Genomic DNA, 22,865 nt, shown 5'->3' with positions numbered 1-22,865 from the left:
ACGTCAGAATATTTGGCCATGATGAATTTTGTGTCCTGAGAGCACTACTATATCTTAATTGTGATGTATTATTATTGCTATTATTGTTGGATGCACAAAACGTCTCGAAAGAAGTAATGAAAGTTCAATTCAGAAAAACTTTTTAAAAATGGTTTTGGCCAAACGATGGCCACCTTTTTTATGTGACAACATGAATGATTGCAAATGTTTTAATCATGGCCCACTACATAGCACCACCTTCATTTATTTCCCTCTCAGAGACTTTTGCAGCCTGCTTGGATGAACAAGATATACCTTATCGATCCCCCCATTGGTTTACACTGCTGACAAATGTCTCAAAAGCTTAATTCAAAGCAGGCTCAAAATAAGATTACTGATTTTTATCACCTGACTGCAGACAGTGTGAGAGAGAGTGAGGAGGAACAGAGGGAGACAAAAGACATCAAAATGAAAAAGGACCTGGCAGCTCACTATGACCAGCCACTATGGATCATCGTGTGCTCCTGGCTCGTTAAAGGGGAAAAGACCGAGAGCTTTCAGAAAAGGTTGTAAACAATGGCAAATTGCTTAATACCCCAAATAAGTTCTTTCTGACAGCTGATGCAGTCTGACTTGAGGGGGAGGCAATAGAAAGATAGCAAGTCAAGCTAATCTTCACCCCACCACTGAGCTCAATAGATGACGAGGGTTCAACTACTGGACTAACCGCAGCAACGAGTGGATCCGCTGACCCCCTTCCTGTCATTCCAGATGCTTTGGGCAAGATTATGTCCCCGACATATGTGCCAGTGGTCTATGTACACTGTATTTCATAGCTTTTATCTCCATTGAAGTTGGAATAATGTCAATCATAATGCCATCTGGCCCAGCCCGATACAAAGATCATCATCAAGGTCGTAGGCGAGGGCTCAGCTTCATCCACATACTAACTCCTTTTTAATCTGGATCAAAATATTAGAGGCATCATGACCGGCAGTTTTTAATCATTTTGATGTGCCGTTAAAAGACACCTCTCTTCTTGCGTAAGCCACGTGAGACACGACTGTTGGTGCCACTCAGAAGTGATGCATGCAGCTCTGCTACGACTACTGGAAGTACGTGCTGGGGGATAACCCACCGTAGAAAGAAAGCTTTCCTTTCACTGTGTTCATTCCCCTGGAATTCTCAGCTACACACTCATACATGCCAGCATCTTCCTGTTGGAAGTACGGGATTTCCAGAACGGCACTCGCTTTCCTCATGTCCACTTTCCTGGGGAAAGGAACGCCATCCACTTTTCTCCAGTTTATGGACGGAACTGGGCTGGTGGGAAGAGACAGATGGATTTGACTCAGTATAGGAAATCATGTTCAGCAACTATTCATTTATAAACTGCAGTTTATAGAAACATCAGGAAGACATATCACTCATGAATCTCCGAAAAGAGCTTTGGACTACATGCAAGTCACACCCGTAACCTACATTTAGCCTTTGTACGTATAAACCTTTGCAAGCAAGCACTCACCTGTGAAGTGAGATGGAAAGTCAAAGAGAAAATTGTGGCGCTCTGTGAATTGCCGATCAGACCGTACACATTCACCCTAACTGCTGTCGCCATGTTTGAAATAAAATTCTCCTGCCTCTTGATCGATCGGTAAAAGCCAATAATATGTTCAGCTTGTCTGTGTCTTTTCCATCAAAGTGAGATGTGAATTCACCTGGACGAAATGTTCACGGATAAATGCTAGTTTTATGGCTAGTTATTGCAGGGCTTTATTGACAATGTTACCAAACGACGTCTGGAGCGCTATAGTCAAACTCATGCAAAGTTTCTGAATTAATAGTCAAAGACATACACAACTTTTGGAATATAGAATACAGAATAGAATATTTCACCACTAATTAGAGTATCTTAAAAGACAATCAAATCCAAAGAGGGAATACATATGTATGTATTATTGTATTATGCCATTTTTTAGCCTATGTATATACTTTCCTAATTTCTTTAGTTGTCAGTAATCTTAAAAAAAAAAAACTTAAGTGCAGCATGAAACATTTTACACAGCACATTTTAGGATTTTTGGGCTTTTTGCTAAGTTGCTCCCACTAACATTCTATTCATACAAAAGGTTTAAAGGATTAGAAGGTCTTTTATTCCCTGCTGAAATTAAAACTGCAGGAATTACCTCTGACCTCAGGGAGTTAAAGTCAGGAGTTTTAACTTTAAGCACATTATCTCGCACTGCAGTGTGGGATCCATGATACTCTAAAAAGCGTTCACAAGTGAAAAATGAAACTCCTACTTCTTTCTCAGGTCCATGAGAATTTCAGTTAAGATGTGAAAGATGCAAAAAACAAACAAGCAAAAACATTTTCCTTTTATGTTCAGGTGATAAGGTGCAAGTGTTGTCTTACTTTCCCAGTGCAAAGCATTCAAGCTTCACAGTTGATCCTTTGGCAACGTGAACCACCTCAGGAAATTGGACTTCAATCTTTGGCTCATATTCACCCATCACACCTGCAGAGGAATATTACAAACATAATTTGTGTTTTTGTGTGTGTTTTTTTTTAATTGTGACTTGAATTGCACATTTTCTGTTTGCAAATAATTGAGAATAAAAGATTGATCCAAATAAAATACACAAGTGCATAATCTCTAGTGGCAAGCTTTGATGGCTTTTTGGGGGCTTCTGAAAATGTTCATATGCAGCTTCTGTTTTCGACAAAATGGAAAGTTCTTCAGCTTCCAACTGTGATCAGAGCAACTGAGAGGCGCTTTGCTCACAGCGCTGACACAAAAAGCGCTTCCATTGAACGTAATGAGAAAAACCAGACCAAAATACAACTCCACGGCGGAGATGTAGCACATCTTTGACAATTCATGGACAATTGGAGCTTTTGCATACAGATGAGCTTCTTCTGTTGTACTTGTAACCGTTGTGAACCAGACAATGTTCCAATCAAACCCCGTGGGAGCTGTCAATGTGTCTACAAAGCATCTCATTTACCGTCCGTGAAGCGGCTCTGCTGGATTAAAAATATTCCTATTGTGCCGCTGAATATTTTTGGGATGAGCAGAGGATTGAGGATGTGGCTTTCAAGTGAGACATATCCATCAATCAAAACTGAGGTGTCTAATTATTGTAATTGCTTGTTTTAGGTTGTTTCCTCCACTTTCATTTTTAAAATGATCAATTTGGAGACAACAGGGGGCCTCTGTGTAGGTGTTTACGCACCCCCTCCCAAACACTGATCAATACGTATTCTGCATCCCACCTGCTGCAACACGAACTGGGCGTTGAGCACTGTTAAAATCCCAAATACTAAGCAGATAATGTGCCAACCAGCCCACAGGCTAAAGAGAAAAACTATCGCCATGTGCGGGAGGCCCTCCAAACTTGTGATTACTCCAGCTGGTCCTTTGTGAAAAGCAGAAGGGGAAAAAGGCAAGAACACCAAAAAGAACGGACACCTCATACCTAAAAAAACAATCTGGTGTCTGCGGTCAAGTGCAGAGAGGAATGCACAGATGGATATGTACATTGTGTATTCCATTAGTAGTTACCGTTTGTATGTCACTTTTACCCAAGAATCAAACTGTCTGCCTCATTACCGAACCAAATAATAAACACTAAATAATGAAATAATAATAGTGTTTCATCCAAGTGTGAAGCAATAGGCTTCCCTTATCATCCTGTAATTCAAAGTCGCGGTGTACAAATAGCCACAGAAATGGAAGAAACAAGGCAATTTTGTGTTTGTGTCGATTTTGTTGAGAGGCATGTGCTTTCAGGATGGCTCCCTGAGTGACTATGAAAGCTACTAATTTAGATCCCTATCACGGATGTCTCACAGTGGAATGTGACCACAGCTCAATCATCCATGTTCAAGTAGACAGGTAGAAGTGGGTGGGTAATTTTCACATAGCAAAACCATCCATCCATCCATCCAGCATTTGCGTCATGAGAGTGAGGAGCAAGCAGATCTTACCGTCATTACGCAGCACGAGTGGCGTGAGTGGGCCCTGGACTCGAGTCTTCGTGACAGGGTGAGCAATGACACAAGTGTAGTTGCCCGCATCAGAGGGCTCAACTTTAGCTATGTAGAGGTTGCCGGTTTCTTGCGAGATGAAGCGACGGGTATCTTGCTTCACAAACGTCGGGTACTCATTGAAAATCCAGGAGAATTCCAGATCTGTAAATATAAAGAAAGAGTTTGGATGACTCGGTGGCGATAACAGAATACATTACCGTAATTTTCAGACTATAAATCGCGTTTTTTTTCCCATAGTTTGGGTGGGGGGCGACTTATACTCAGGAGCGACTTATATACATATATATGTTTTTTTTTCACTTTTTTGGGCATTTTATGGCTGGTGCGATTTATACTCCGGTGCGATTTATAATCTGAAAATTACGGTATATTACTTACAATAGAATATTATTAATGAAATTGAAAAAATTACATTTCGCATTCGACAGCTCATTGCATACACATAAAGAACACATGAAATTGAGGGGGGGGCTCTGTTCTCTTTTTCATGTGCTTCCCCAATTGTGCAGATGACACACAGCTTAGTGAAAACTTCCTTAACTGAAAAAAAGCCATTTAACACCCTTTGCGTTTGTTTCGAGGTTCTTTTTTTGTACCTGTTACTAGGATACGTTTTCCTGCAAAACTTTGTGAAATGCAGACGTCACCTGTTCCGTACGAACGGCTGTCTCCCCAGCAATCCCATCCTTTTTCTCTCTAGCGCAGAGAAATGCCATTGAATATGAAAGCACCCCAGTGGATGTGACATTAATGAAGACCCTGCACCATTTGGGTGTCTTCTCTGCCATCCAGGTTGTGGCAGGGTGACAAGCCACACACTGAAGATCATTTTATCCATTGAAAACAACATTTGCTATATTTATGCTTGACAAGCTAACTTTTACTTTCAGAAAACTTTCTTCTTTTTTTAATTGTAGGTTGTTTTTTAAAGGGGGGGGGGGCACAGAACTAAAGATGTGTCATATTTTTGAGGAGCAGCCTCACATTTCTGTTGTTTCTTTGGCGTTATATACAAAATTAGGCATTTGCAGTTCCTAATACTTCTTTATATTAATTTTTTTGTGTGTAATGCAAGCAGCATATTTATTTCTGGATCTGATATGTATAAGAGGCCACAGGAACAGCTGGCTCGCTGGCAACTGGTGGGGGCATGATTAAGTATTAATGAGGGCTTCACTTTTTTCCTTCTCTTTTTTGATTCTGCAGTTACTACAAGATGAGATGTGAAGAGAAGGTTATCTTTTATTTTCCTGAAGCTGAATCAGGTGGATGTGTGGGTGAATAGACTCACAAACACATTTTCTACACAAGATATAATGGCCTTGATGTAATTAAAAGTGCATTTGAAAAAAATATTGGGTTGTCATGTTGTTTATTTCAAATCATCAAACATTAATAATGACATGCAACCTGCTCCTTTATTTCTTTGGTTTGTGTTGCAATGTCCTATTTACCCTGCAGAACTTAATACTTTTACTTTTTAACGGCATAGCAATTATACAAACAGATAGGTATAGGCACCCTTTTCCTTGTTCATCTCCCATATAATTAGCCATTCATCACAGCATGAAGCAAAACATCAAGCAGCAAAGAGGGTACAACTATTTGTACAGCTGGGAATGTAAGCGGCCGATCCTCATCATTTGGGATTATGATTTGACTCCAATGCATGAACGGAAGAACATCAAGTGATGATGAAGCAGACGTCCATTGGGATGTGTTACACTACGGTGGCACCTGCCCTTGCTCCCAAATGATTACAGTGCACGCAACATGCGCGTCAGTCTACCAAAAAAACAAGATATTGCAAACATTAACTCGCTTCAGTGGAATTCTTAGAGCTGTAAACAGGATTGTTTATTTATTTAACCAAACAAAGACTACGGGAAACAGAACTGCAATCACAGTTCATATATATGTTCTAAGTCAAATTGGAAAATGGTTTAAAATGATTTAACTCTGTCTCATTTTTTTTTACTACATCATCCCCAAACTGGCATTTGACTAGCAGCACATAGATATTTTATATCCACTGCATGTCCAAATGCATTTAGAACTGTCATTGAAGTTCATTGATGCCTCCCAGAATGATGACTGTCTGGTCGTCAGAGAGCTTTGATGGCTCTTTCAATCTTAAACTAAGCACATTTTACACAAGTGCCTATGAAAAAAAAGAGCACCTGTCTCAAGGACCAACTTCAAAAGAGAAGCCTTTCTGAATATTCAGAGCGTCAAGATGGGCAATCAAATCTTCCCCTTGCTCATTGTACTTCCCACTCATTTTTCAAACTGCATAGACTGAAAGAAAAATGGATGGAATTTAAGGTCTTGTGTTTTAGAGACTCGGGGAGGTCCAAGTATCTTGGTAATATTCATAAAGCACCCACCGAAATGAGTGATTTCAGTCTTGAGTGCTCCTCAGAGGTCTGAGTATTAGAAAATAGAGATCAGAAGCATTATGTCCTCAAATAAGGTCAAAACACAACCCTTGTGAATTAAACATGTTCAATATCATAATCAGCAACTTTGAATGGCCTTGCTTGAGCAAGCAAAGGCTGAACATGATGGAAATGAAGTGCAACTCAAGTTAGTTTTATGATTTCTAGAGCGACATAACATTAATCAAAATAGCTAAACCATTTCTTAAACAAATGTAAAAACTTCAAGCTAAATGATGAAAAAGAAGCCAAGACGCTCCACTTATGTCGTCTGCAGAAGGACTTAAAAGCTTCGTTGTGTAACCAAACACAATATTGTCATATCTTTTCTGGTTTCCTAGACGTCTCCGGTCGATTGTCTCTTTTTCAAAGGCTGGACTGGATGTACATGCACTGGTTCTTTTTTTATTTTATTTAAATCAAGCCTCGGGTAGCAGCGAAAATATTCACAACAAAAGGAAAGTGATTTCAGTCTTGAGTGCTCCTCAAAGGTCTCTGAGCATTCTAAAATAGAGGTCAGAGGCGTAACGTCCTCAATGTAAGTCAAAGCAAAGTCACATTTTGCAGCCCATTAATGCCCTCAAAAAAGCCGGAGTCAGAAATACTCTCACTTTGCTCCCGCTGATCCACTGTGGCAGCCAGAGGGGAAATCGGACCGCTACTGTACCAACCATACACCACGTCGTTAAATAGAACCCAACCAAATCCTTTGCCAAGCATTTAGAAATATAACTGCATTTGCAAAATTGAAGCCCAACAAGTTGGATACAGGTGTCATAGCCAACATGAAACATATTCCTCCCCCAGTTTCTTTTTTTTGTACAAGTAGAGAAGAACCTATAAGGAAGCGCTTCACATTTTCCCACTCGCTGCGCCTGTCACACCCCACACGTGTGCACGTGCAGACAATACAAGTGATAAAACAGCCCCGATGTGCAGTGTAAACTCAAAATAGGCTTAAAAGGAGATTTAGGAGGACTGTCACTCACACGTCTCCTTGGGGAAATGTGTGCGCGCCCCACTCAGATTCCTCTGTGACCTTTTCATACATGATTAGGAACTCTAATCAAGAAGAGTGTCACTCCCTGGAATATGAGCATATCCCATTTCATGGTGCTGTCACGTTGCCGGCTGCCTGTCACCATGGCCTGTGCTGTATGATGTCAAAATTGAACATGCTTGGGAGAAAAGCCGCCAAAAGTGTGGAGGGGATGGAGTGACAGTGATGTGATGTTTTTACATTCAGACAGGCATGGGACTACGACTAAAAGGGATTGTGACAGATTACAAAAATGTGTCATTTCATAATCAGACGAAATAATCCTCGGAAAAAAAAAATCAGGGACGCAAATGTAAATGAAATAACAATATAGTATCTTACAGTAACTTTTAAGAATATATTGCGTACTTTTTTTAATCTTGTGTTATGGAAATAAACACCCTCAAATATGATATCGTAGTCCTCGGTCGGAAAAGGGCGGAGTGCCCTCCCCGGGTCCGAGTGGAGGAGTTCAACTATCTGAGGGTCTGGTTTATGAGTGAGGGGAGGATAGAGCAGGAGCTGTGTCAGTGCAGTGTCCGCAGCGATGCAACTCTTAATTTACCGCTCGATCTACGTTCCTACCCTCACCTACGGTCACTAACTGTGGGTCGTGACTTAAAGAACAAGATCGGCCACAACGAGTTTCCTCCACGAGGTGTCTGGGCTCTCCCTTAGAGATAAGGCGAGAGGCGGTCAACCGGAATGGGCTCAGAGTTAAGCCGCTGTTCCTCTGCGACGAGGAGCCAGAGGAAGCGGCTCGGGCATCACATTGGGATGCCTCCTTGGAGCCCTCCCTGGTGAAGTGTTCTGAGCAAGTACCTCCACCGGGGAGGACAAGACGAGACGATTTCTTCCGGTTCGCTTGGGAGAGCCTTGGGATCCCCCAGGAGCTGGAAGAAGTGGCTGAGGAAGAAGGAAATCTGGGATTTCCTCATAATAATCTTATCTGGTTTCATTTATACCACAGCAACCATGCAGGTAGAAATGACGCCATAAGCCAACAATAAGCAGATGTGACTCCCTCCAATGAGCACGAAAAATATTGTCAGTCCCGAGAAATTGGCCCCATCCCCTCCCGTCATTCTCCATCTCTTAGTTCTGTCCAAACACGTCTTGCTGCCTGGATAGGCACATGCTCCATCCAGAGGCCAAGACAGCTGTCTGCCATGCATAATGTGTCCTCTGAGACCTCCCACTGGCAGGTGGAAACCCACTTGAGCTCTGGGCCACTACGGGAAGGTCTGCAAACATATGGCGCTGAATAGGGATGTGCAGAGCTTTCCCCTCAATGTGCAATTCATTTACAGAACGGGATTCAAATATTAGGAATACTTTCAAATGTGCCCTCAGAATTGGAGAAAAGATATATACGCCGTTGCATTGTTTAAAGCTAACACACTTATTTAGATTAGTGTTACCTCCTGAATGTGGTGGCGGGCCGCATAGCAGAACCACTCCTTGACCTTCCCGGACTGAAACGGGATTTCTGCGGTGGGTTTTGAAGTTTTCTAAGTCTGAAAAAGACACAAAAACAAGTAAACATTACATGAGCCTTCGCAAGTATTCACTATTATAACACGCCTGGATCTGCTACACAACTTTGAAGATTATTATTTATAAGGTAATGCTACTTTTTTATTTCTTTTTAGGACTGGACCGGAATGGTGAATTAGTCTTCCTTTTTCCATGCAAATCCTTTCCATGCAATAACCGCCACGGCAAATCTTCCAAATTACCGTATTACTTTGTGAGGCTTTTACAGGCTTTCATAGTATTATTCTCTTCTTGTTGCTTGTTTCGAGGAGGCTTACGCTCTTCGGCAGGAAAAATCAAATCTTTTGCTTCCTGTCCCTGATGAACTCTTTTGTTGTTTTCGCGTTGTGTTTTGGGTCCGTATCTTTTTGCATAATGAAGGTGTGTCCCATTTGCTTCTTTTCTCAGCCGCAGCGAGCTCTCTTGCTTTCATGTTAGTGAAACCTCTAAAGAGTCGAAACATATTCTTTGCAAGGAAAAACACACATTTGAAACTGTTTACGCAATCAACACCATGGGACACAACTAGCCAACAAAACACACTTGGCACGACCATATTTCAATAGTTCAGCTAAAATAAAAATTGCGTTTGGCCAAATGTGACAAACAAAGATGCTAACTTCAAACATGTATAAACAAAAATGTTTTCAGCAAATGTAAGATTGACCTCACTGTTTCAGTCCAGTAGATGTTTGTGCTCACCGCCAAGGAAAAGTAAAGGTAAATCTCAATCAAACAAAGCTCAAAGCGCTGCACTTTTTTTTTTTTTTTTTTTGGTCTTACCGAGACAATCCGCTCAATACCAAACAACAGCACAATTTTGGAGGATCCGAACCACTTAGTACTTTCATCTGAAGGTCTGATAGAAGGTTCGATAAAAGCCTCCCGAAACAAAGTGGAAATGAACAAGCGACTTCTATTCAGAAAATTGTATTTTGGAGGGTTTTTGGCCAACATCAAAGTCTGGTGATTTGTGAAGTGTGTGGAACAAACAACCGATTTTCTCGACTCATTGAGACAGACGTAGTCTCACTTCTGTTGTTGCGTAAAGAAGTTCAACTCCCCCGTTCCTTTCCAGTTTGCCTCTCAACAGCCCCCCAAAAAATGAACAAAAATCCAAAAATGACATTTGATATGTGTGCATATATATTGGTAAAGGGAGAGATCTCAGACTCTTGTTGCACTATGCCAATCAATCCGCATTAGTCTGTTGAGGCAAGTGTCTACGTCTGATAATAAATTACACGACAAGCATTGACGAGGATGACAGGCCTGCTTAATATTCCTCCAGCAAGAAGAAGTCAATAAGTTCCCACTGTATTTTCCAATTATCAGACAAGAATAAATGATGACATTAACGACAAGTGAATGATGGTCAGCTCAGATTAGATTCTAAGGTTTGGTCATTTGTTGACAATGTCACTCATATTTCTTCAGTTATATTTGGAACCCGGTGAAGAGTCAATGCGGATGTAGATGATCGTGTTGGTTGGTTTCCGTGACAGTTCCATCAATTGTCCGGCTCTGACCTTAGCAGCCTTCAGCTGTAGTCAGAGGCGTACATGTATGTGCCAGTGTCATCCGTCTTCTTTTTTATTCTTGCTTTGGTTTAATTAACATGATGGAAAGGAGTACATTTCAGCCGATAATATAAAGGGCAACTGAGACTGCACGCCCGTGTCATGCCATCCTTGATAGAAATAGAAGAGAACAAAAAAAAAAAGCATTGCTTCATGGAAATGATACAAGGTTCAAAATGGTTTTGTGAGGAGCAGTTTTAGTAATCAATAACATAATCTGAGTAGCAATTTACTAATTTTGAAGAGCAATTCTCTGCCGGTTAATCACAGGGGGAAATCAACCCCCGTGTGAACCCATTTTTCTTTATTAGACGTTGTGACCTTTTGCTTAAAAATGAGCTTTCCCTCTAATTTGACTTTTTGATTTGACAGAAGACATACTTACTTCTCTAATAAACCGTGAGGTCATTAATTCCGGCAGCTAAAAAATGGAGGCAATCATTTCCGGCTATAAATACACAAGCGATGATTTCCTTCATCGCTTGCAGCCATTTAGGAAGGTGAGCATATTATTGGCTGATTACTTGGCTGCATTTGCTTTATATATTTTTTTCTTCATGTAATTTAATTATGTAAGATGTGCGGATATAAAATGAAGTTAAAACAGATTTCAATTTGAAACCTGACCAGATGTCTTGCCCTAACCGTTTAGCATCTTTCCAAAATAATGACATTTACTAAAAGTATCTCTGTCTCTGTTAACTCAGTGTTCTATATATATTTAACCCGTAAATAATGTGTTTTTTCTTTATGACGTCTTTTTGGACGGTCATATTAAATCCATCATAAAATCCTGATGAGTTCTTCTGAGCATAACTTGTGTATTCGGGAGAGCAAAGTGCTTTTCCAAGCACATGCTCTGCCTTCTAAAAAAGTAATTTTGTTCCGGGAGTGAGGCATCCCCTTTAATTAGATATCAGAGCGCTCTTAATCTTGTTGATGACTAATTCTTCTAAAAGATGTTCGGGTGTTAAGTCACGGGCTATTTTCACAGCACAATACAGTAAACGGTTTCGTTTAAACTAGTATGTTCGGGGAACAGCCAAATACTTTGATGTGTGCATAACGACTTAGTGTTAAAATCAACTTAAGCCACCATGGGGAAGAAACGATCATCAGCAGACTGTGTGAAATTGCTCAGCTCTTGCTTACCGGCGTACTGTTTTGCAAAACATATTTTCCAGCAAAACAACAGCAACGGCGTCAGTCCACATGCGGCACAAGGCCTCCAAGGTTATTCTTTGAAATTGGCCCGTTTCCAAATGGTTTGCCCTCTTCTTCTCGGTGTCACAAACTTTTGATGAATGATGCTACTCGCGAGGGTTGTGGCTGTCCACCTCCTGAGGCGGCCATAAGCGATGGTCGCTCCCACTCAATACTCGCTGCCCTTGATTAGTCAATTGATCCGAGTTGCTGATTATGTAAAGTGGTGCACTAATAACTCATGCAAATAGAAAGTCAGTTTGCGCGTAAACAACGCTTTGAGTGCAGATGTGTTTTAATCTGTTGGGTTAACCCCAGGAAAGAGGAATCCTTAAAACGGTTTGAATGTTAATGAGAACCCATGATGGGAAATTAAGACTCACATGCAAAAGTTAGACTGGCCTCTCGGCTCACGATGGTCCCAAAAGCGTTGGAGGCGAGGCACTGATATGTTCCGGCATCCTGGTCTTTGTTCAGATGACTAATTCTGAGGTTGCCTCCTGATAAGCTGTAGTGAGATCCAGATTTGGGTTGGATCTCCGTGCCATTAAGTTTCCATCTAAAACAGAAAATAAAATGAAAATCACATAAAATTAAGATTGTGTAGCAAATATTGCTTGTTTGTACGTGTGTGTCCTTGCATAGGGTCACCAACGAGAATTTGGAAACCAGTGAAATAAATATCACGACCATTTCAATGTCATAAATTCAAAATGTTGTTTTAAGGCATCGTTTGCACAAAGTCCAATTATTCAGTTTATTCATGAACATACGCATATCTTGCACGCTAATTTTTTTTTTTTTTAATGAGATCCCAGATCAATTGAAAGCAACCAAGGAATTGTTTATTTGGCTCCTGGAATGCCATCACAACATATTCTGACTAAGTCAACCAGTTTGAATGAAATGTATTTACAGTGTTTTATTCAGGCAAGCAGGAAACAACAGCGGCTCCACTTGATAGCATGCTTTATGCAATCATCTAACAGAGCGTGTACACAGTGGCATAAATACAACACCATCTGGCTTATGAGGCTTTAAATGTTGGGCGGGCTGTTCGCTTGATGCATTAATTCCTATCAATCGAAAAAAAAAGAAACATGACTTTTTTTTTCCTGAAGTTCTGTTTGGAAATGCAAAATGAAACGCACCATCTGATGTTCATAAAACATGATTTTTTTTTTCCCACTCACCTATACACTGGAGGTGGGCTTGCCTGAGCTTCACAGCTGAACAGCACCTCTCGGCTCTTCTCTGTCGATTCCACAGGGTACACGATGCTACCAGGCTGTTTGGTGAAGACCGGACACTGCAGGACGGTGCTTACTGGATGAACACAAAAGTCAAACTTTTGATTCTAAACACAGCTTTATATGGTGGTTCCAAACAGGTTTATTGTCTTTCAACTTTTCTACTTTCATGACCATTCAAGTTTATTTATTGTCAGTAAAACCGCCAGAAAACGACCCCTTGTCATTTGGGAGCTGACAAACCCGAAGCTTTTAGTTTTTATTATCCCTTAAACAAACAGTGTATTACATTTCTCTGCCCCCAGGCAAAGTGAATTTATATTTTTTATAGTGTGTGTTGTGGTGTGCACAACCTACAGTATGTCAGTGTTACGTCAAATGAGATGGAATGTCTCAGAAGTCTGATTTGTGGTCACATGAGTTGACATGCTTTGATATTGTAGAATGTATAAAGTGTAAAGTTCATCATCAACACATTCAAAATGAACGCAAACTTTTAGCTAGGCTGGGTTATTCTTATTTATTCTTTAAATACAGGGATGGTGTGCACTTCTTTCCGCAAAGGTAAAGTGATAATTGGATTTTTTATCCGAGGTGCGTCACCAATGTATTTAAAAATGGAACAATTTGATTTAGATTTCTTCGATGTACTCACATCATTTTAATGGTAAAAATAAATGTTTTTCCATTGCAAGTCTTTTTTTGTTACACCCTTAATAGCCGTCCGTCCGTCCGTCCATCCATTCATCCATCCATCCATCCATCTATCCATTTTCTGAACTGCTAGTACGTATATGAATATAAAACACACGTACACAAGAGTCAGAAGGGTATAACTCATGAAAATTCGTCGAACATAACATACCTACTATGTTTAACATCTCAAGTTTCCCTCAAGGAAACCAAAGCTTTGTTCTAGTTGCCTGAACAGATGTTCCAGGAAACTTTCTTCTTATCACACAAGTGGGTCTTTCAGCATGCACTCGCCGGCTTGATTCTTGCAGTCGAAAGTAGGTCATAGTACCGCCCACCTCCCCACACACATACAGGTACCCCCAACCAGGATTCCCAGTGGACCACGCACTTGCGACAAGCTGATTCTTTTTTCCCCTCACTGTAAAAACATTGCTCATTTGCATATTCCTCCGAGAGGGAACAAAGTCAGCTCAACCAACAGGTTAACACCGGAGGGAATATAGTGCGACTTGTTGTTTTTTTTCCTCTCAAACATGGTGAACATTGTGCAAGGGAACAAAAAAAAAAAAAAAAGCTTTGAGCTATACATCATTCACTTCACCAGCTTTGGGATATTCTTGCATAGAATTTCATTTTAATGCATTCCAGTCGAGTTGTTTATTCATGTTGATGCACTATAGCGTAGATTGACTTTGACAGGTGGTTCATTTAAAATTTGATGCTCATCTGGAATGAACATATCATCAGGAAAAGAATCACAATAGATTTGAATGCCATTGTCAGTGAACAGAACATTCACAATCTTTCGCAATTAAAGCACAAGTTATTGTTTCATCACACGGTCATTAGAACACTTGTGTACATCACCGTGTTTTTTTGCCTCACCCACAAATTCCCCAGACAAGTGACAAACAGGTATACAAGTCTGAGCCCATATGATGCAACACCTCTGATGCAACACGCCTGGCACATAACAACCAGGATGGAAGATGTGCTGCCAGTAAGAAAAAAATTCCACAATATCTCTTTTTTTTTTTTAAGCAAACAACACGTGACCCTAGATAAGTAGTAGCAGCACTGCATTGTGCGTCTAATGCATGAAATGTTATTTGAAATTTTAAAGACGTAAGAAACGTCAAGGACAAGTTACAATATTTTACACATCGGAGTTAAGGATTTACGGCATTTACGCATTTTGTATGTCACGACCTAAATTCAGTCACTTATGCTGAAAAACATAAAGTAGGATGTAGTGACGAGAAGTCCTCTTTATTGACCACAAGTAATTAATGCTCACTAAATCAATAAATTGAATAATTTGATTCATCAAGGAGACCAACGCTTGACATAATGATCAATTTGTAGAAATATTTATCAACCCTTTACTCAAATGTAATCTAGTGAAGCCACATTCTTGACTGTAATGCTGAATATCATTTGAAAAAGACATGTATTTTAAGATACCACCTATCTTCTGAATAATTCTTCAAACAATCTCAGAGAAGTATTTTTAATTTCTCTCAATTAGCATCCTCCTATCATTAACCGCCCTGCGAGGTGCAAGAATAGACAAGGCGGCCCAATCCTGGTAGCTGTGCGCACACAGCATGTTATGTTATTCACATTAATCATTGATTTCTTTGACATGGCACAGAGAGTGGGAGTGCGAGGGGCTGTGGCACAAAACGCGCTTGAAATTTCCAACGGCGTACACACCTCCACGTGCTGGTTGCGCGCACGCACAGCAACAAGGTAGTCGAAGCAGACATGAATAAATCATGTATTGAGATGTAGATGAAAGGGAAGTGTTGACAAAGCAAAACAAAGACAAACAAAGATGTTGGACCGGTGGAAAAGCAAAAAGGGAGGCTTTTTCTCAAACTACCTCTGAATCCCCAACACTGCCAATTAACCAGGGCTCGGCGGCAAGGCCATCTGGGTATTGTCCCCCCCCCCCCCCCCCCCCGTTCTCTCCCCCCATTCTCCCTGACATAATTGCTTCTTCTGAGGAAGAACAGGTGAGTTCACCTTAGAGACAATTTTAGAAACAAACCTTGGGCTCTTATGAATGCTACCATTAAGCAAATTTCAACCCTGATTGAAAGTATTAATAAGAAGAGGAAAACTACTTGCAGGCTGCGAGCGTGAAAGAAAGAATAAATGCTGATTCGATCGATTTATACTCCAGCCAACTGAATTTCCCCACCTGTATTTCATATTCACAATCCGTATGAAATGGGACAGATGGGACAGTTATCGCCCAAAGTCTCGCAGGTCTCGGGGCCACGGGGTCTGCCTGACAGGAGACAGTCAGGTGGTCTGACACTGGCCGGCTCACTACGGGCTGCTCACCCGGTGGAGTGACAGAGGTCAATGTTCATGCTGTCGCTGGGAAATGGCCTGAAGAGATCAGGGGGCCTCGACATAGTTTCAGGCCATCTGACATACATGAAATGCCCTTCATGGCCAGTGAGCACGATGATGCAAACACATCATGAGCGGATCGTGTCTGATGTCGCTTTTTGCAAAATTCAGCAGCGCTGCTGTCGTGAGAGACTACATGAACTCCAAATCCACAATGACAAGAAAATCATTATTTACATCCATTTGTTACGTTTAGAATGTGTGGAAAAAAGAAAAAAAATCTAAAATCTATTCCCAATACCCACAAAAGTCAAGATTAATTTTCCAGTACAATCGAGAGAAGGAAAATCAGACAGATGTGTTTCGGATTGTCCACCATGGAGGTCGATTCTACTAATGCGCTATTCATGGACTCACCTTCCTTCGACTCATGGAATTATGCCAAATGCTAATTCTCGATCATGACAAACTGCTGCTAATGCGTTGTAAATATACAACACAGTATCACACAACGCATTATCATCAGTGTATATAAAAAGTCTACACACCCCTGTTCAATTCTGCTCAAATGAGACCAAGAATGAACTTTTTCCACCGTTTGTGTCCAATAACAGGTCTAAAAAAAAAAAAAAAATCAAGAGATTTGCAGTACTTCTTTAAATTATTTTTTGTGTCTACATTAAAGTTCTGCCATGACCTCCAAAGTTTGTCCTCTTTTCCTGTTTGTGATGACAGTCGACTTGCAGCGGTGCCCACTTTTCCCCGCTAAGGGCTTGCCGTGACTCGCTCTGCGTGTCCAGTGTTTGAGTGACACATGGCTAAACGGCTGCACAATTGCCCCAGCTCTTCGCTCCGTCTTTCTCCTCATTAGGGCTGTCTCAGCCCGTGTTTATATCTGCTACGCTGCTCACAGAGCTCCAGGATTTCCATGATGTCTTGCTCAAATGAGACACCAAAATTGAGTCAAGGAGTCAAGTCTCCATCCCTTCTGTTCTCCGCTGCATATTATATACAGTCCGAAACTTACATTGGCACTTGGTTATTCTAGTCTAAAATATTTTGTGCATATTGTCACATCTCCTGTTGTGTTTGTTTTGCATCAAGCTTTCCTCGTTGAAGGCTGCGTTGAAGTTGGTTTTGTAAGAAGGGCTCACGAGATTCCTCTCAGAAAGTGTTGGGGGATTTGTTGAACAATGCTCTTAAGCAGGATGTTTTCCAGCATAATGCATTTGGGCATTGTTCCCCCCCCCCCCCCCCCCCCCCTCTATTGGATTGATTTCACCGTATCCCGTAATAGGAATGGGCAGGTTGAAGGCAACAGTAAATGTTATAGAGCATCCTTTGCACACATCAATGTACCGTGGCATCCTCACTTGAATTAAAAATAACTACATAAAAAATAAGAATCTGTGTTATTTTACATAAAGATCATTTATCAGGCTTACTCTGTATTAAAAATCAAATACGGCCCTGAAGCCCGAAGGTGTCCACCCTGAATTTAGATCCTAACAGCCCAATTGCTTAATGATATCGTGCAAGAGAGCTTTTGTATGTATTTTGCAAGCCTACACTGCTAACATTGAACATTAACGGTAGAACAACCATTAATAAATCTAGCTCATTACTTTTTACTAGATCTTATCAAAAGGACCTTAAAACTTTTATGTTCCACAAATTGTAAGTTGTACAATGGGGGGAATAGCTACAAGGCAAGCAATTGAAAGACATCAGGGTGTATTAATTTCCTCGTTACCTAGAATCTTCATTGGTGACAATTTTACACACACGCACACGCACACGCACACACACACAAACACAAAGCACGGCTGAGCGAAAGTAACAGAATGATCGAATAAATTGTCTCGTTTCGGTCATGTTAGCTCTCCGAATATTCGGACAGATTGAATGAATCCGAAATATGTCATGAATGGATAGAAGATATCAAGTTTGAAAAGAAAGGCTGCACAAATTGCACATGCTTCCTTGAAAATGAAACACTAGCCAATTCCGTTCTATCTCATTAGTACTTCACTGGGCTGGCACTCATTTTCTTTATACAAGACTCTGATGTATGGCGGATGGTTTTGCAGCAAGGATCCATTTCACAATCACTGACCAAAGCTATCCTAACATTATAAAGCTATCTGCAACAATTTAATTAACTATTCGATACCTCCACATTGGTTTCTCCACTTGCAAATGGCCATTAATTAAATAGTTTAAAGAATTCTGTTTCGAGGGTTCAACAGAAAAATCAAACACAAAATAATGAATAGATTGGACAGCACAGCTTACAGAAAGAGAGCAAAGTTTTTTATGTTTTTAATTAACTATGGGCTACCATACATTGTACATTCTGGACTGAGTTTTATTTTCTTAATGTCATGGTAGAACTTTTTGTCAATATAGCCTCCATTAAATATTCGACAGGTAGATTGTTGAAATTTTGTGTTTCCTTTTGATACAACTGGGATTTTTTTTCTTTTTTTTTTTTATCTTAAATCCTTTCATCTGGCTCATATACGTGAAAATATGACTTGCAATTCACAACAGCAGCTTGGGTATGCATCAAAAGTTGTTAATGAGATACTTTACCTGCAAGGCACCCCATGAGTGACTGCAGCAGCAGGAGTTTCCATAGTAACGTCATCTTCAATTGTCAAAGGTCAAGGTAGTCTCACATCCAGTCACAAACGTATGGAATCCAATTTTCACTTGTCTGCAATATCAATCTACAAACAGAAACAGACAACTGTTATGAGTAAGATGATGACATTGCACTTCTAAAACTACGTAAATGAGAAATGATTGAAAGCAAAAAAGGAAAACTGTCACTCGTTTGTTTTCCCGAGCTGCTTATCCTCACGACGGTCACGGGTAAAACAGTCATAATGAACTATTATGAGTTGAAACATTTCCGATCATTATTAATTGATATCACCAATGTCATCAATCCCTCACGTCCTTCTCAATACCTCAAAAGTTGGACACAGTTAATGATCTCGGCAACATGAAAACAAACAAGACGTTCCAAAATTCTTTCCTGTTTCTATCCACACTTGTTTTGAGTCACTTGGCGTAGTGGCTAATTGGACTCAATCTGCTAATGACATCCTGACCAATGTGAAGCGCATACGAAACGTAGCAGAACGTATTGGAACGTGCCATTAATCATTAAAAATGTACTCTGCACCTTCCAGCCCAGACCTTCATCCACCTCTCGAAAAGATGCCTCTTATCTTCATACATCATTAAGAACCTTGTCAGAGTCCGTCTTTGGTACATCAAAGATGACCAACTCCTAGAGAGTATTTTTATGCGTATTAGAGTGTGTCTGATAAAAGCACAGAGCTCTTGGCTAAGAACAATAATGACTCCATGGTAAGGAAACAAAAGACTAACATTCTGAATTGACCTTAGTTTAACATAATTATGCTAAGTTCAAAACTTTTATTCATGATGATATGGGAATAACAAATAAAATCCAAGAAAATTTTAATTGGTAATGTAATGTTGGATGAGTTACATAAGATGTTTGCCATTTTCTTCATCAAGCCTAACCTAACCTCAGCCTTAAAACTAGGCCAAAATCTTCAGAACTGGTTGAAAGGAGTCAGTTTCTGTGACTCTACTGAATAAATGCATGTTGACTGCCCCCTGCTAACACTAAACTGTCATTTGATTAATATCAAATCAGAGAGAAATATAAAAATGTCAGGATTTCACCAGAAGTTTAGGGCTAGATGTCTTTTTTGACCCAGGTGGAGAAGTTAAACACTGTTACCAACACGCATTTGAATTCTGAATACCACCTTGACCCTATAAACTTCTTTATGCCGATACGGGGAGGCCTACTACGAATCTCGAGGGTGCAATCTAGAGAAATCCATTGGGTGCATCCTACAGAGAGAAACAATAAACCCTCAACCCTACGACATTTAGGTCAGTTATTTCCATATTCTGGGGGAATCAAGCAGTTCTCCGTAGCTGAAGGTGAGTCCATGTACTATTTCCAATTCATGTTTCTGTGTTCCAGTCCCCAGAGTCAGAGCTGCAGTTCTACATATCTTCAGAGGCGAGGCTTCATCAATCCAAGTCTTATTATGTACTTACTCCTCGTATGCAGCCGAACGTATTCTCAGTCTCAAATTGACTGCAGTGGTGCATCAATATACTCCCAACCCAGTCACAGTCATAGCTACATATTAATCACATCCATGACGTTTGTTTCTCCAAAACACATATACTGGATTACATATTGAGTCTGCACGTTTCTTTGCCCTCAACACTCGACAACTAAAAGATCTTAACTGATGCCTTTGTAAAGTGAGAAGGTTTTTGTGTGGTCAAACGAGTTTACAGCTTTGCTGTTTTCAAACAAGCATGATCATTTCTCTTCCTTGGAGTCATTTGTCTTTGACCCTTGATTAAGCCAAAGGTAGTAAACAGACCCCCCACCTCGTGTTATCTTCTACGAGTCAAACGTTCACAATACATTCTGTGCGTCCCTGAACCGAAAACCAGCAGTGGACAAAGCACATCATCAGAAGCAATCATGAAGCATGTGTTCGAATAATTTTTGCAGACCTTGTAAAAGTCAAGCTGGCGCTGGTTGCTGTGGTATTCCTAAGTACCAATTCAAGCCATTACAGATTGCACACAAAAATACATTGATGGGTAGATACAGTATTTCAGCGAATGTTTGCTGGGTTCTACGGAAAATTGATAAGTGTTCCCATTGGAAAAAAGAAAAAGAGTTCAGACTTATGAATCCCACTTAAAATCCTAGAAATCAACGATAAATTCATTCACCCATCCACTTTCTTTCCCCCTGTTAGGATTCTAGTAGAGGTAAAGCTGACAATGGGTTAAAGGCGTGGTGCATCCTAGCGGCTTGTCATTCGCCAAAGGAGTAGTCACGCTCACATTACAATCAATTTAAATGGAAGAATATTCAGTTAAATGTTTGTAGCCACAATACAGTGTCTAACTTTGAAAACATCAGCAACGATATCCGTTTTATGGTCTGACATAAATCACAAATCGTCCTTTTTGTAAATCTCAAAGACGCGATTCTTTGTTTCTGTTTTGAGTCAGTGAGTCGACGCAACAGATTGCACCGTTACTGCAGTTTGCCGTTCAGCCACGACTCAAGAAGACTTGAATGAACAATGTCGGCTCATTATCGCCACGCTGGTGTGTGCCACATGCTCTGACATGGTTAGTGCCTCATACACATTTTCTTCGACTGTGGCACCGCTCTCTAAGCAGCTACTGTAACTTGTAAGGGTCATAAGATTCCAAAATCAATATTTTGAAAACACTGCACAGTCCCCCAAAAACTATATTCTAATCCGGTCAGTATAAACTGGATGATGGTGGGCTCACCCTCCACTTTTCAGGGATGAATGGCATCTGACCTCACGCCCGCCACGCAGGATCGATACCAGGGGCTCAGATTTATTCCTGCGTAATCCCACTGTATCCTGGACTAGAGCGCTTGCGGTAGGCGGGCAACAGCGGCAGGAATACAATCTGAAAATCTGCAGGGATTATAATTGGGAGGGTCCACTGTTAGGGATTAGTAAACATCTGCACTGGATGCAGATTACTTTCTCTCCCTTTAACTTCCAACATGACAGTTTCTGAATAAAGTGGATGGGTATATATCAGATCAGCAGCAAGTGGAATCCAGACAAAGCAAATCGTGTCTGCAGACTCCTTTAAGAGTTCTTATTTAACATGTTTACCTCACGACACCATATCTTAATGAAGATGACAATGCATGAATATGATGATTTATAAAAAAAAAAAAAAATGTGTCACCAACCTGTTTTGTACTAATTTTGCCCAGCCTCTATTTAATCCGTATTTGGTGACTTGGGAATCGCTGCCGAGTGCCACAATGATGGGTGACTTGTGCGCAGATCCTCTTTCTTCTCCGTGTGCGCTACATTTGATGGGCTGCGCGGCTCTGTGTGACAGCACTACCGTGCGTCTCCATCCCTCTGCATCAGCATCTCCGAGTGTTCTTGCAGGCTGGAAAAGTGAAGTCTCGCTTGTCCTTACTGCTCAATGCGCCGAGGGGGCGACCTCCGTTCTGTCGCGCAGGAGCGGGGCGCGCGATGGCGGCCGGTGGGCTCAGAGAAAAAAAGAGAGCCCTGCCTTTGGAGTCTCCCCGGACCAGCCTCTCAATGTGCCAGCCATCCAAGCGGAACAGACTCCCTCCCCTCCTTCTCACACGCCTCCCTCTACTCCCCCCCTCCCCCTGTTGATGCTGGGATGCAGCGCGAGTTGGTCATGGACCACTTTCGGCGCACACCATTTAGGGAACATGCACTTTTCTCTCTCACTGTCTTGGTTCCTTTTACCCGGTTACTGCGCAATGTTTTGTAACAAGGTTCACACACTGATTCATATTTGTTGGTGTCTCAAAATACATCATAACTATAGTCCAAATCTACTTCCAGTATGGTACTTCACTAAAGGCAAATGTTAACACTTTGGGTGTTTGTTTTTTTTTATTCCAAACTGTAGTCTGACATAATTCTATCTGACTCTTACAATATTGAAATAAAAGTGTCTATTTCATGTTTCTTGATAAATGCATTTTTATATGCCCATACTATCAATAGTGTGTGTGCGTTTGGGGGGGGGGCGAGATGTATAGGTCAATGCCACTTGGATGTCACGCTTCCATTGGATGTAGTCGGCTGTGCTTCACTTT

General features: G+C 40.9%; 1 protein-coding gene across 1 annotated transcript in view; it reads right to left on the bottom strand.

Annotated features, from left to right (window-relative positions):
* LOC133162740 (contactin-4-like) overlaps positions 1 to 22,865 on the bottom strand; it is a 66,829-nt gene that overhangs the window by 41,696 nt on the left and 2,268 nt on the right. Inside the window, exons 3-11 of the mRNA XM_061292145.1 lie at positions 21,969 to 22,177; positions 21,527 to 21,681; positions 18,734 to 18,870; positions 13,022 to 13,154; positions 12,212 to 12,387; positions 8,931 to 9,026; positions 3,970 to 4,173; positions 2,395 to 2,497; positions 1,118 to 1,302 (exon numbers count right to left, since the gene is read on the bottom strand). Of these exons, the coding sequence (XP_061148129.1) occupies positions 1,118 to 1,302; positions 2,395 to 2,497; positions 3,970 to 4,173; positions 8,931 to 9,026; positions 12,212 to 12,387; positions 13,022 to 13,154; positions 18,734 to 18,788 (952 nt within the window). The 5' untranslated portion in view covers positions 18,789 to 18,870; positions 21,527 to 21,681; positions 21,969 to 22,177. The remainder of the gene's footprint in view (positions 1 to 1,117; positions 1,303 to 2,394; positions 2,498 to 3,969; positions 4,174 to 8,930; positions 9,027 to 12,211; positions 12,388 to 13,021; positions 13,155 to 18,733; positions 18,871 to 21,526; positions 21,682 to 21,968; positions 22,178 to 22,865) is intronic.

Source organism: Syngnathus typhle, linkage group LG11, assembly GCF_033458585.1.
Source record: "Syngnathus typhle isolate RoL2023-S1 ecotype Sweden linkage group LG11, RoL_Styp_1.0, whole genome shotgun sequence".
NCBI classification, from domain to species: Eukaryota; Metazoa; Chordata; class Actinopteri; order Syngnathiformes; family Syngnathidae; genus Syngnathus; species Syngnathus typhle.
The sequence above is the reverse complement of the archived record's forward strand: the minus strand, read 5'-3'. Positions and strand labels throughout refer to the sequence as shown.